This window comes from Euprymna scolopes, chromosome 23, assembly GCF_053919585.1.
Source record: "Euprymna scolopes isolate OS-2025 chromosome 23, ASM5391958v1, whole genome shotgun sequence".
Lineage (NCBI taxonomy): Eukaryota > Metazoa > Mollusca > Cephalopoda > Sepiida > Sepiolidae > Euprymna > Euprymna scolopes.
Window position 1 is genome coordinate 17,871,954 of NC_136504.1, and position 16,213 is coordinate 17,888,166.

Below are 16,213 nucleotides of genomic sequence, written 5' to 3' on the forward strand. Positions count from 1 at the left end.
TTAAAAATTCTGGAAAAAAATTATTTTGTTGACCAGGTCTTATAGGCGTTTCTAAGTTCTCACTGGCTTATTATTTTCACATAGATGTGTTACTTTTGGATGTTTGAAACGATTTTCATTAACTGATAATACTTTGAGTTAACACGCTCCTGTGAAAACCTACTTGCTTTTAAAAGTAAGAAACAAAACGAATCCAAACAAAAGAGGGCAAGCAATTACAGCCATTTGCTTTTTAGTGTTCGTCGGCATGACTTCATGATTCAGCTACCACAGTATTATCACCTCTTACAAATGCAAATCAATTTTGTCCCTGCTATTAACACTTTAATTGTGAATATTTTTATTCCTATTTATTTATTTAAATCAGGGTTGGCATTAAACAACCATGTTAGCAACAAAGTAGGAACAAATTTTCACAAATGCAGGGAGATGTTAACATGAAGGATTATTTACTAATATACCATAAATATTATGCCAAAACAATTCATCTTTCTTTTTTTTACATTAAGTGGAAAAAATGTTTTTCAAAGGAAATGAGTTGCTTAAAATTTCATACCCATCACTTTATTAAAATATAATTTTTCACTAAGGAAGAAAAAATAAATAAATAAAAAAATAAAAACAGACTCTGGTATCAGCGCACTCTAGTTAAGCAGAAGTATTTTATTGTTTTCATTTCCAGAAAAGTTACAGTAGGGAAAAATGGAAACAATTCAAAATTTAATTATCTTTAGATTTTTAAGACATTTTTTATTTTATCAAAGAAATTTATCTTTTCAAAAAAAAAAAATAAATAAATAAAATCCTACAAATAAAGTTAATGAAAAAAAAAAAGAAAAGAAAAACAAGTGCAAATATTTCAAAATATTCTAATTTAACTTTTGCATTTCACATCGAAATAATTATATATTTTTTAAAGAAACTTATATTTGATGACCACCTAAAAAGAGACCCTCCATAAAAGAACTACAAGAATTCGGTAAAATCCATTGAGTGCGTACGGTGGTTATATGAGAAAATAAAGCTGTGTACGCATTATAAATGTTTCTTTTCTGCGTCTTATGTTATACATTAGTAGGTTATGGGTCATTTCGAGTTAAAAGTTTATTTACTGCACCATCTGAACTAGAGAAAATCATGATTTAAATGTGTATGTCTCGTCTAAATAACTAATGATGAATATCTAATATGGCCGACCAGACGGGTGATCAAATAGTCAGATTTTCCTTTCTACACCCATGCAAATTCTGTGGGCATAAAAACTAAACTCTGCCTTTCCCCGCGGACGTCTTCCAAAGCTCTTACATCACAAAGATGTTGTTTTATTTCATCCAATCTGATTATGAAGAAAACAAATTTCAAAAATATTTTTCCCGACGGCGTTCATGGAGCCAGTTGAAATCTATAAAGGGAGCATTTTGCGCCAAAACTAATCAGTCGACCCCAGTCAGCATGCTGTAAATGTAGAAAATGTGTAAGGAAAGTCCTTTAAAATTACTGCGCCCTCTGTAGATGTATAATGTTGCAGCAACGTAAAGCAATTCAATAACCAGTAAACACCGGTTCTGCACGGAATCCAACTAGCAAGGTACCTAGACGGACGCGAACGGTTACTCAGAACGGACCCAACAATCGGTTACTCAGAACGGTCCCAACAACGGTAAGATATGCTCACACCCACACGGCACGAGAAGCAACAGCAACACGATTCCCGACCAAGTCAATCATCGCTCTCCCAACGTCTTTCAATCACCCGCTTTTATGGCCGTTGCAGGCCGGCTAAATTTGCATATTGCAAGAATTCATGTGACTTTGCGAAATATCATCCTTTACAAAAGACGGCGGCCGCCATCTTGATCTTTCTTTCTCTATTTTTGGTTGGCGACGCCGAGCCGGTCCCGAGGTAAGTCTTTCCTTTTCGTCCGTCTCTCTTACGCACCCACACAACACACAAACACGTGGGCGCTTGTCTCCTGGATGCACATTACAGTAAACATCAACATCGATTCCGTCTATAGAACATTAAACGCGTGCGCACCCGATAATTTTCCATGGAAATTAACTTTTTACCCTTTTCTATCTCTTTGCGAAAGTAAGCGATGGACTTTTATGTTGTTTAATTATTCCTAAAAAAAGGACTGGTTATTTTTAACCGAGAACTTTTACCTTTCTACTTCATTTCATTTTATTACCTCAGTCGCAGGAACATTTTCTACTTCATTACATAAACAACATTTAATCACCTCAGTCGCAGGAAGAGACTTATTAAGAAACTTTCTGGTCTTCTCTGTTCACTTATTTACGGTTTTGGAAAAAATAAATTTTGTATTAAATTTATTCTCCGCCTCAGTTATCTTTGTTTGATTAGTCAACTCTATTCTACACATTATTTTTATTTTATATAAATTTTTTTGGAGTTTACAGGATTAACAACGACACCTGTAGTCCCGCCACATGAACCAATTTTAGTGTTATGTGACCAAGAATTTATCGGTTACACACACACACCTATTGTTTTAGTTATTTAGATATATTTGTTCCTTGGCAACTTTTTCGTTTTGTTGTTTATAAATGCCTTAAATTCCTTTAAAATTCTTTTAAATATTATTTTTTAGCTCACATAAGTCACAAACGGTAGGAAAGGCAAATTAAATTTGTTTTAACTAATTTCCCAGGGGTAGTTCCTTTACGATAATTTATTTCGGTAGTAGGAATGATTATCGAGTCATTTATACTCCTAAACCTGAGAAAAACATGAATTCCACCACACGCGCTACTGTTCCTATTTACAATGCCTCCCCACGGGACAGAGTTAGACACCAGGGTCGTTTTTTAACGTGGAGAAAAGGGAAAAAAACATATTGTCACAGTCGTGAAGGATTTCTGCTCCTCTGACAGAGAACAAGAAATTGAAGTGGATCATCTGAAGAACAGATACTACAATGTGATACTGTTCCTATTTACAATGCCTCCCCACGGGGCAGAGTTAGACACCAGGGTCGTTTTTTAATGTGGAGAAAAGGAACAAAAATAAAAATTGTCTCAGTCGTGAAGGATTTCTCCTCCACTGACAGAGAACAAGAAATTGAAGTGCAGCATCTGAAGAACGTCAAAGATCGAAAATCCCTATTAAGAGTCAGGTCTGATTATCCCCCCTGATATCTGCTCTCCTGTCTCAGAAAAGCCAAGTTACTCTATTTGTAAATTCAGGAAGATGGCCACACGTAGGGTAAGACTGCATGATCGAGAAAGAAACGATTATATTTGTACACAATGTGACTGTTATCCATTTAACAGCCTGTTGATTTTGACGTATAAAAACACTCGAAAATTAGAGAAACTAACATTTTTTTTGTATTTAATAATTAATTCAATAAACATTACTCACAAAAATATAATGTCTTGTTATATTAATTTTTAATCTATGGATGATGAAATGACGAAAAAAAAAGTTAACTTATGTTTTTGACGTTTTCATTGCATGATGAACTAACCCAATTATTATTAGTAGAGATATCTTATTTTAATTATAACAGAATTAATTTTTGTTTGCTAGTACGGTAAAAAGTGCCCTGGTTGACCACCTTTAAGAAGTTAGGTATTTGTTGTCGAACGTATTCTGTTTTTGGCTTAATTATTTAGAAACCTATTATTTGATATGGGAAGGAGAGGGTGTTTTGTAACAATTCTGCACTTTAAGGTAAGTCTTCCGATGGTTAACCGGCGCACTTTCACCGCTAGACCTTTAGTTAAAAATAAAATTCTTTGTGAAAGAAAGAAAGAAAAAAGAAAAAAAGTAAATTGTTATTGTTCAGAGAATCCCGTTGTGATAAGGGAGACTATCCAAAATAGTTTGGTGCTTGTTAACTATAGTTGACAAATCGATTTCTTAAATATATATCTTTTTAAGCGAAAACAATATTACGTAGTTATTCTTCATGTCGAAAATAGTAATATATCTAAAAGTCATCGAGTAGAGCAAATGCTGTTGTTTAGATGAATGTATATTTTTGAGATGAGAGTTGACAATTATTTTGGTGCTTCTACACTTTATTGCCGAAATTGAAGACGCCATTTTTTTTCACGCACTTGCTATCCAAATTCTCATCTTGATTGTTTTTTGCACAACATTTCAGCCGATGTAACCTCCTACCATCTCCAGGTGTATTCCCACTGGATGTTATTGGTGAATAGTGAAAAATGTTTGGTCTGAAGACGGCTGAAACGTTGTGGAAAAAACAACCAAGATGAGAATAATAGTCCAAATAATAAAAAAAAATGATTATCAATCCTCATCTCAAAAATATACAAACATCAGATTAAAAAAAAAAAAAACCGGATTTATAAAAAAAGAAATAGACTTGATGCTATTTGCGTCTTGGATTTCTAACGGCTGTTCGTTGGGAAAACAAAAAACAAACATTTTTTCACTATTCACCAATAACATCCAGTGTGAATGCACCTAAAGATGGTAGGAGGTTACATCGGCTGAAACGTTGTGAAAAAAACAATCAAGCTGAAAATAATAATCCAAATGATACCAAAAAATAGATGCTATTATGTTTTTATTGCTATAGATAACAAATATTGCAGTCATGACACACGTAATCTAAAATATTCCTTTCGCGGTTATGTCCCCTGCTTTTAACCTCATACTGCCTACTTTGTAACGTCTAAGAAAAATGCGATTTTACCTAATTTTCCGTAAAAATTACCTTTAACAAGAAATAAATTTCTACTCAATGATTTTTTGTAAGTTTTGGATATAACACTACTTTTAGCATGACAATTAAGTATGTAATATTGTTTTTGCTTGAAACAATATATTAAAAAAAAAAAATCGATCTGTCAACTGTATCTTAACAAACACCAATATTTCTTCTCACAGCAAAGAACGGTGTCGAACCAAAATACGACAACGTTTCTTTTACAAAATTTATACTGTTGCTATACTTACCTTGCACCCTCAGAATAAAGTCTGGTTTGCTTCAGAGTTTGACACTTGGGTCAGAATAAAGTACGATGCAGTATTGTTCTAGGAAACCACCTTCTCAGGCCTTACATCCTCTTTCGGTAGGGGGATTGTTTTTTTTGTTTTTTTTTTATTTCCTGCGACCAGGAAAATCTGACATGCACGAAGATTCCAGACTGCCACATCGAAGGAGCTATACTCCATCCTCACACATCCCTAGTTACGGTTACTATGTTTCTTCTGCATGTGTTTATTTACAATTCAATTTCGTTTTCTTTTCTTTTATTTTTAAAACTCATTTTAACCTTTTCTAGAATAGTGGCACCTTCGAGAAATACTGCTTTATGACAAAAGCTAAAGTTCTTGTTCGGAATAAGAACCAAGGAAATAAGAAAGTAGATCTTGGGTTTACTTTCAGCAAATGCATGATTCTCGCTTCCCTTATTTTATCCTTTAGTTCTCACATTCAGAAGGAGAGTTTCTGACAAAGAAAGAAGAATTTGTAGGACCCACAGAGGAGTTACCAATTTGTTGGACCTAACTGTGGAGTCACTAACTTGTAAGCGTGTGAGTCAACGTTCACCAATTCATAATCGGGATCTATCAATTTTTAGGACCGAGGTTGCAGGTGCAGAAATCTCTTGCAAGTCGAAAGTAGTAGGGTATCCAAGGGACCAGGAAAGGTAAATTTAACAAGATTGTCGATTAATAGAAGTATGTCACCAGATCACATCCTCACATACATAAAATAAAAATATAGAAATAACTCTGGAAAATAACAAAACTTGACAAAGAACTCGAAATCACTGTATTAATATGAAATAACAACATTTATTTACGTGTTAATAATATTAATTCAAATCGTTCCAACGTAAGTGTTTTCTTGTAATGAGTGTTCATTATGCAGGATTAGCAAGGTGCGGATTTCGTGAGAAAAGCATGGAGTTTAAAATTATGGATTTTTCTGTGTTCAGAGTGTCACACGTGGCTTGAAATAAATGTAATTATTTTCTGAGAGAAAAATGAACAGTTCATAATCATAAGGGCAAAAGCATACGTGTGTTTATCACATAAAAAACAATAATTCAAAATAACATTGTTTAAAAAGAGAATTAAATTTCCATTCAATATGGTAATTTTCCATGATGAGGATTAAGCTGCATGTGCATGGTGCACAAATTCAAGACAGGAGATTTTAACGCCTCCCAATGGCGGAGTTATTCTGACATCCAGTCTTGGGGAAACAAGAAAAACTGATTTGATTTTTCGCAGCAAATCTTTATATAGAGATGTTCTCGAAAGTTCTAGTTTGTTTGCTGTATCTCTATGTGCGGAAAGTTAACATAGTTCCTTAATTCCATGCATGCAAGTGACTTGATCAGGACGTGTCTTTGTGCATTTTGATACATATGGTGATTGCCATGAAAATGTTCCTGCCGTGGATTTGTTCTGGCCATATGCAGTGGTTGCTACAAATTGCTTTTTTTTTTTTAGGTCAATCTATTTCATCTAACACTTATCATTGGCAAGTTTTTAACCTTGTAGTATTTTTTTTTTAACTACTTAAAAAGATAAAAAAAATCAAAATATTGAATTTTAACTAAAAGCAGTGTTATCTACTTAATTGTTATGTAGAAATTAGTAAAATATCCAAAACTTACGAAGAACGATAAAGTAAAAAAAAAATAATTATTGAAAATAATTTTTGAAGAAAAATTGCAAGTTATACTAAAATATAAATATTTCAAACTATGAGTTACTTCCTTTGTTTAGGTATGGCGAATCAATGGATCATGAAATTGTTAAAATACATGTTTTAATGTAATAATGCAGCAATACATTATTAATTGTGACATGACAACTAAGTAGACAACATTGATTTTTAATTGAAATTCAATTTTATAACTTTTAATTTTCGTTTTTATTTTGAACATGCACCAGGGCTCCTTTTGGCTCAACATTATCTCTCTTGTATATATAAAATGCCTTAGTCTGATTGGCAACCATCCTTGGACTTAGACTTACTGGTCCATAAATCCACTTAATTTTTTTAATTTTTTTATTTATTAATTACTATCTTTGAATTAGTGATCAAGTCCTGGACTAACTTGTTGTCCATCTTGAAAATCATGTTGGCTTGGCTAATTAAAAGTGACGCTAACAAATTCATAGATAACAAATCAGTAAACACACATGAAAACTATACAGATAAATAGAAAATTAATTTTTCTTACGTTTAGTAACAGTTATTTGTTGTTTATTTGTTTCTATCACTCCTTTTTTTCTTGTTAGCTTATACTGAACAATCGCCTAAAAATACAATTGTCAGCAAAAAGAAGTTAAAAAACAAAACACTCAACTGCTCCATCTTTATGCAATGCAGTCGTTATATCAAAGAAACAGGAAAGGAAGAAACTCGTTTTTCAGTTTTAAATAAAAACTTTTATATCTGATATTTTCAACAACGCATTTTTTTTTCTAAATATTTAAACAGTTCAAAAAAAAAAAAAAAAAAAAAAAAAAAATTCCAATTAAGGAATAACATATATATATTTAAACAGTTCATTTCTCCTTTTCTGGCCGCGTGAGTTTTTGTCCCTGCTGTAGCGTCACCCACGTGCTTTTCTGAACACTGGCCACACCTCAAACACATGCTTCGTTCCTCACGTATCGAACACCACCACTTCTCTGACCACGTGTCCTTTTGTCTCTGCTGTGACGTCACTTTGTGCAGCTGGATTGGTCATTTGCATATCTTTATGCTGCTGCTCCCAGTATCAGCGGCTCTGTTATGTTTATTTACTTTCAGCCAAGCAACACAAGTGTTTCTTTTCATATCAATTTATAGAGAAATATGTTGTTTTTTAAAAAATTTTTACTTTTATTTCACCTCAAACAAGACACAGTTCCACTTGGACATAAGGGATTACTATTTGGGACAAAATCTATGGGGGTTAGGGTTATGTGGAAAATTGAGAAGCGAGATGTCTATTTACATTACACTTGAACTTCTCCATGTCAGTACAGTCAAGGAAGCAGAGATCCGAGAGGGAATTTTAAAGTCTAGCAGTTTTATGGAAAAAAACTATTAGAGTAGAAAGCTTTCCAGCATCCCAGTGTAGGGGTGGGATTTTGCTGCTTGTCAGTTTTCCACTGTTTATGATTTTGCTTGATGGCTTCTTCCATGTCTTCTTAGAGCACCCAGCTTTCTATTTGCTGCCTAATCTCAGATCTCTGCAAGTGCTGATATATCCCTTGCTTCTTTCAACATGCTCCAAAAAAAATGTTTAATTTATCGGACGTTCCAATAAATTCTCCATAGCTATTGTCTGACGCAACGCCAGCTTCACTATGGCATCATCCAACAATATTTAAGTCTTGAAGAAAACAATTTTGTAGCAACCACTCCAGAATTTTTTTATTTTTTGTCAAGATTCAAAAAGTTTATAATCATTCAAGTAATTACTCAAATAAATGGAATATTAAAAGAAAATAAAGGGTTTTCTTTCATAGCATTGTGATTGTCGGGAAGCATCGTAAACTTCAATTTTGCGATTGCTTTGAACATAATATTTTAAATGTTACAGTTCTGAATTTTTGAGATGAGGGTTAATTGTTTGTATTACATGTTTTCATTGGACTATTGTTCTCATCTTGAGTTATTTGTGCAAGATGGCGACCAACATGCCTAACAAAGGCTACATCAACTGAAATGTTGCACAAATAACATTCAAGATGAGAACAATAGTTCGATCAAAACAATACAAATTTCAGATGTCATTTTTAAAATAATTTTTTTATTTATTAAAATGGCATCGAAAATTTAACAACTTACTTGTTTTCTATTCTTCTGCTAACCCTGTTGCTATTAAGGTGTTCAGAATAAAAGGAGACAAAAGGCAGGGTTGTTTAAGACTCAAAGGTTTATTCTACTAAAAAGATGAGCCAGCAATCATATTGTGGAAAGAAAAATGTTCGACTGCTGCTACTGCTATTTTACTGGGGAAAGGAAAGCAAGGGAAGTAATTTCGTACAGGAAAGGAAAGAAGAGTTCTTTTATTTTCACGACACCTGTGTTTGTCGATTGTAACAAGTATAATGTACAATCACCTATTCACCTTTATTGTACAGAACTCACCAAAATGAGATCCCTTGAAAAGACATCCTATTCAAAATGTAATCTCAGTATGGGATAGAATAAAATTTAGTTCTGTCCCACTACAAGAACTTGATCATCAGGGTCATAAAATGAGGTTGAGAAGTCAGTGCCCCAGAGAAAGGGGCGCTCTGACCTGCAAAAAGTGCCTAGGCATTCCTTGATGAGAGCGCCTCAGGCGATTAGCAATAAACTAACCCCTTCTCAAAGAGAGAAGGCAAAGCCTGAGAGGGTATACCTCCTAGGACTATGCAGAACTTAACCCCCACCGCAAAATCAATACGGACCAGATCATTACAGGAATGGTCTAATGTCTGTTGATTTTGGTGGCCCCGGATAAACTCCTTAGTTGGATACTTCTTAAAAGAAGTATATACTTATATTTATTTCTTAAACAACAAAAACAAAAGCAAAGACTTTTTGTAACTTGACAAAGTTTATTTAATTTAATTTAACCCAAACAACTATTTTGATTAATTTACTAATTTAAAAGTGTAAATTACATACAAGAAATGGGTTTGACTACCAAAAAATTTATTTATTATTCAGTAATGTTTTAGTAGTAGTAGTAGTAGTAGTAGTAGTGTATGTCACCATAAACTGTTTCCACACCAAATAAGTGAGGAGAGTCAAGGAGGATGGAATAACTGAGACGAGAAAACACAAGCCAGATCTCCACTGGATGAGTGCAAAGAGAATTGGGATATTGCCATCCAAATTCCAGTGAAGACCAATATTCACTGCAACGAGAAATCATTGGTAAGCTGCTGACATTGGCTGTTGCTATAATGCAAATTTATCTGCTAGGTTCTTGAAAGAAGTGGAGAGTACTGGAAATCTGAGAAGACTTGTTGTCACTAAGACTTCAGAGAATGCCACAAGTTGTACTCAAAGATAAATCTTTGACGGTGGCCTGTATGACTACTCCTAGTAAGTAAATAATAAACACATTAAATAAATTATAGCGAACTGAATTTTACACACAAACAAGGGAATAACTATTTGGAGAAAATATTTTATGGTGGATAACAATATTCACCAGTACATAAAGAGGGATTATTTTTTATTATTTTTTTAATAAAGGGGTTTGTGAATAAGCCATGATTTCCATGCTATTTGGACCCTATAGTTCTATAGTTCTGGGAGCTTATGACATCAAGGGAATTTCTCAAAGGGAAAGTCATTCATTTCAACTGAGGCAACACGAGGGTCAGAGCATTGATAGTGAAAAGAGTGGCTGGTTTTAGAGGTGTTAAAAGTTACAAGTGTGACGTCAGAGCAAAGCGAACATTCAATCTCTCTACCTCTCTATCTATCTGGCGTTAATACTTACTCTCTATATATCTCGCTATCTCTCTCTTCCTAAGATCTAATCAGTCAGGCAACCTCCTCTCTCTGTAAATGATGTGGCGTGGCAGTCACTTGGCTGGGGGAAGTGGGGCAGAGGTTGGGTGTGACAATCGTCGTAACGAACGGAAATACGTCATCATGGCAACCAGACAGCGAACATTTGAGGCGGGAAAAGCAGACCACGAGGGGATTTGAAAATAAGACGATGTGCGGCAGTTGGCGTAAAGAGATCGGCCAAGTCCGGTGTGTAAACATTATCTCCGAGAATCGAACCTCATCGAAGATTGAGATTTGAATTAATTGAATTGTGGATTATTATTCAAATACGATCGTATTGCAGATTGAACTCAACATTTATTCTTCTTTGGAATTATGATTCGAGGAAAAGATAGACTTTCGCCATCTCAAATTTTTTTTGGTTATCGTTTTTATGAACTTATGATCCGTTTTCACCCTAAAGAACAAAACAGCTAGGTTTGGCCTATCTCATGCCAATATCTTTTCTTATACACAAACTTTTCTACATATTATATTGTATTTGCATGTTGCATACATCTGGCAAACATTCCAAAGATACGTCTATCTCACTCATTCTTTTTATCGTGGCTTCTTCTTCCTTTTTGTATATAAAAGTCTTTATTGAATTTAAAACTTTGATTGAGTGTTTGTTTCGCCATTCATTGCTCTGCTGTTCCATTCCCCTTAATGATATATTTCGATGGTTGATCCGACATCTGACGATTAACCAAAAATAAGTGATGAGCCATTGGATATCAAATAAAATAAATTTATGTGTCTCGATCTGATTGCCAATCAATTCGGTCATCCATTAACCGGGTCGTGACACAAGCCATGTTTTATTTTACCGTGTGTTCAGGATCGGAAATGAGAGAGAACCAATAAGATTTTGATCAGTGGTGCTCTTTTAAGTGCTGCCATAGACAGTTGTGTCGTTCGCATAATGTCAACCAATGATCTCAAATTGATGATTTGGAAGATCACTGATCAGGTCAGGATGAGAGTTGGATAAAACAGATCCTTGACGTAGATTGGTGTTGATACTATTTTCTTCAAAATTTCTTATCAATAAGGCTGAAGTATTGAAAACATCTTACTTTATTGAAAATTCAAACAACTCACTTATGACGTACAGGAGACTGATTGGTCCATATTGAGATACAGAAGACCAGTCTTTAGCATTTTTAAATATTGAACAGACTGACGGAATTTTCTTAGCAAGGCCAGAGTATGAACTCATGGTCTGCATATTATAGCCACATTGTTGGATTTAATGGTGTTAATACTGATACCATTTCCTCAAAATATTTCAATGCCGATATATGTTCATACTAGAATTGTCCACAAGGACTCATGGCATAATGGATAAAGTATTTGATAAAATTCAGTTGTAAGTGGCATTCTTTTGGAGGTTGAATGGTTCAGCACTCAGTGTGGATGATGCTAAGAATATAATTGTGTAAATACTTAAGACTTCTACCCGGTCATAGATGACAGAAGAAGAGGATGCTACTCTCCTAGATTAAATAAAGGGTTTTCGTTCGAAATTCTGTACAGATTTAAGACTTTGAGAGAAAGATTCCCGAGTTCGACAAGATATACCTGAAGAAGATCAAAGGTTACATCGATCAAAACGTTGCACAAATAACACTAAGGTAAGGATGATGAGAACAATGTTCTAAATAATCCAAATAACAGAGAGAGAGAGAGAGAGAGAGAGAGAGAGAGAGAGAGAGAGAGAGAACATTTCTCCTTTAAACAACGATTAAATAGTTTTGTAAGGATAAGAGCAAGTTCCAGCTGTAAGCAAAATAACCAAAATGTTTTCAAGACCAGTTACTTTGCTGGCATCAAGATTCTTGATAAGTTTGATAACGGTTAATATATGCATGCTATTTAGAGTATTTTTACTTTAATGGGGCGAATTCTGGAAATAGGTGGTCTTGATCACAAAGGATGGAATTTGATGCAAAGTTTTTTTGCAAAAGAGTTTATTAGATGCAGAGGAGATTACTTCTGATCTGTTAATTATGATTGGGATACACGACTTATATCTGTTCAGTATTTTGTACGTTAATCTCAAAAACTCATGGGAATCAATTTAAGAGAAAACATTGAAGTCAAGATGTAAAGATAATAGGTAGGGGTGCAGGTAATTTCTCCTTTTTTTTCATTATAGATTACAAGTTATATTCTGCAAGAAAAGTAAAGTTGATGTAGCCATGTATCAAGGGCTAGCTATGTCTGGCCGTGTCTGGCCATGTATCAAAGGCTAGCTTAGTCTGACCATATAGTGAGAACTAATTTAGTCTGGCCATGTAGTATGGGTTGGTTTAGTCTGGCTGTGTAGTGAGGGCTAGTTAGCCTGACCGTGTATTGAAGACTAGTTTAGTCTGGTTGTGTAGTGAAAGCTTGGTTAGCCTGAACGTATAGTGAGGACTACATTGGAAGTCTAATCTATTTGATGACCGCCTTTTGGACTCAATTTGGTTTGATAGTGTAAAAATAAAAAAAGAATTTTCTTCTTTTTTTTGTTTTATTTATTTTTGGAATTTGTCTTTATTCTCATTGGTTAAAATAATATATCATTTTATTGGTTATATTATGTGTGTAAAAAGAAGCCATTTTTAATCACATTGTTTAATTTTTGTTTGTTTTAGTTTTTTTATAAATAGTTTTTGTTTTTCTTAATACATATAAAAATACAGATATACATATTTTTCAAATATATACATTGAAATACAGATACACACATTTTTTCAAATATACAATTTTTTTTTTTAAACAAAACTCGAAACATTCTGTAAGATATTTTAGTTTGTTAATTTGCTTGGAAGACAAGAAAAAATGGTCATAGTTTAGCGTCATACCCGGGACAATTTACAATCTGTTATTATTTTTATTTATTTATTTATTTTTTTTTGTAGTTTCGATTTCTCATTTTGGGTTTCTGAAAATAGATTTATTCGTGATTAAATTCCAAAAAGTTCAGCGATAAAATGTTTTAATCTTATCTTTTTTACAGATTTAGTGAAATGAGCTTGGACAATTGTCATGGTTCTTCAGTATAAAGTTTACATGTGAAAATGAAACTTTGATACAACGTCTAGGACCACTCGGCCATATGTCACTAGGACAAATATTAGTTGGTTTTTGTTAATGTTAAACCTATGTTGTTATTCAAGGTTTTCTCTCTCTATCAGAGGTGTCCAAATTGCATTCAGCTCTATGCTTGGTTTGCTCAGTAGGTTGTTATGTCCGAGCATGTGAGCTGTTTCTTTAAGTTTTCTCACTTTCCAGTGGGTCTCTCTGTTTATTATTTTTACTTCATCCCATAGGGGGCGATGGTCCCCCCCTCTCCATCCTTTCTTTAAGTTTTCTCATCTCAAAAAAGTTGTTGTTTGTTCTCAGTGTGTTTGGAGTTGTTGATGAACCACTGGTTGATGTCCCTACCATTCCCGACGGAATTTTGTAGGTTTCTGTAAGTGGTCATTCAAGGGGTGAGCAAACAGAAGTTCTGCCAGTGACACACCTATGTCGAGTGATGGTGTGTTGCAGAGTAGTAGAAGTGTTTTTACCACTTCATCTGAATCTGGTGAACCCCAGGGACAAATGTCTGTTGTGGGTATCCGTTTCCTATGCTTGACAGCTGCCTCGGTTCTGCCATTGCTTTGTAGATAATAGGCTGATGACACTCGAAGGGATATGCTTTTAGAAATGTCTTTCATGCATTGAAATTGTAGGGGGGGGGGGTCAACCATCACAAGCAGTTTTCTCCGGCATACCATAACTCATGAAGTACCTGTGTAAAATACTGCATACTGTGGGCATTTATCGATGCCTTTGTTCGATAAAATGCATGCCCATTGGCTGATAGGAAGGGGCGCGGTGGATACTAGAAAGCTGATTGGCTAACTAGAAATCCTCAACATATATAAAAACAAGAAGCAACCACAGAATTCGCGCATAAGCCTGACGAATCCTATAGTGGATGAAACGCAGAATATTCAGTGTAGCTTAATCGCCATATATATTTTATAAATTTTATTTAAGGACTAACATTAGCTAAAGGATAGGGGATGAGAAAATAAAATAAAATAAAAACATGCAGAATGAAATAGCAAAAAAAATGAAGGACCTTTTGGGAAGGAAATTCTGTTCTCTTCTTATGTAATTAATGGAGTCGAGTAGAAAACATCATCCATATATTATAAAGCAAAGAAAATGTCCATTATATCAAGTTCAATGGTTAATATTCAGCGTGGACAGATGAGGGTAAAGGAGAGAGAGAGAGAGAGAGAGAAAATAGCAAAATGGTTGCTTACTGTTTGCCGATATGCGCGTTTGGTATATTGTCTTGTTTTGTTCGTTTCTCATTTCGGCCATAATTCTTCTTTTGTGTTGCTATCGCATAAGTATCATCCACAGAAAATTCTCGTAGTTTCCTTCATTTGGTGAGAGCCACGCAGCATGTATCTAGCTCCGTCACTGGTCGGACCCCAAAAGAGGAAGAGGGCTCCAAAAGATCCGTTTCCTGTTCCTCCACTGCGCGTGGCAGAGGAGAGGAGAGGGGCCTTATCCTGGGTGTGTTTACTGCGATGTCAGCAAAGGTGAATTATCGCCGTAGTTATTTATAGTTGGGGCTGACCAACCTTTCTGTTCATGTCTACTTCTTCTCTCTCTCTCTCTCTCTCTCTCTCTCTGTACTTCCCCACCCTCTTTCTCTCTGTATTTCCCTACTCTCTCTTCTCTCTGTATATCTCGTTATTCCCTCACTTTCAAACTTCCTCGCTGACAAGTTACAAAACAAAACAAGCGTAAAATAACAAATACGGATGATGCGTACTCGACTTTTAAATATTCTATAAAACTTTAAACTTTCCCTATAATTATATAACAATATATATATATATATATATATATATATATATATATATATATATAATAGCAATTATTGACAAGATAAAGCCATATATTGGTATACAAAGATTTATTTGTTGATGTAATAAGGAAAAGCAATAATTGGGGAAGGTGTTATATGCTCTTTATACCCAGGTATTTCGAAGCCTAATACTTTCCTTATTACATCGACAAATAAATCTATATGAATCAATATATAGCTTTGTCTTGTCTATAATTTTCATTATTATATCTGCGAGGAGCGTGCAATAAGTAATGCCCCTGACCCACTTCCAGTTGTCTGATCTAGCTGAAATTGTGCATGTGCAATGATTTATATCTATACGGGTTATGTGGCAAATTACAGCTCTGAACTAATTGTGGTTTCTGTTTTACAGGTGTTTGAACTGAGTCAGGTGTGAAATGGAGCCTGTTGAATGTCGAGCAGTGATCCAGTTTTTGTATTCGAAAGGACGCACACCACAGGAGACTTTTGATGAAATGAAAGAAACTTATGGTGATAATGCCCCATCATATGACCTTGTAAAACGCTGGCATTGTGAATTCAAACATGGCCGGAAGTTTGTGGAAACAGCTCCCAGACATGGTCGCCTCCCCCCCCTTCTGCCATTGATGAGACATCTGTCCATCAAGTTGAGGCTGCCATTTTGGAAGATCGGCGCATTACTATTTGCCAAATAGTCCAAGATGTCAAGATTAGTACAGGGTCTGTGGAAACTATCATTCATGATCATTTGCATAAGGTGTCTGCCAGATGGATTCCCAGGTTGCTCAGACCATTCCAGAAGCGAGGATGA

General features: G+C 34.7%; 1 protein-coding gene across 1 annotated transcript in view; it reads left to right on the forward strand.

Moving 5' to 3' along the window:
• The first annotated feature begins 3,191 nt into the window (after positions 1 to 3,191).
• Positions 3,192 to 16,213, forward strand: part of LOC145245780 (beta-sarcoglycan-like) — a 44,110-nt gene continuing 31,088 nt past the window's right edge. The window contains exon 1 of the mRNA XM_080107397.1: positions 3,192 to 3,229. Coding sequence (XP_079963523.1) covers positions 3,215 to 3,229 — 15 coding nt within the window. The 5' untranslated portion in view covers positions 3,192 to 3,214. The remainder of the gene's footprint in view (positions 3,230 to 16,213) is intronic.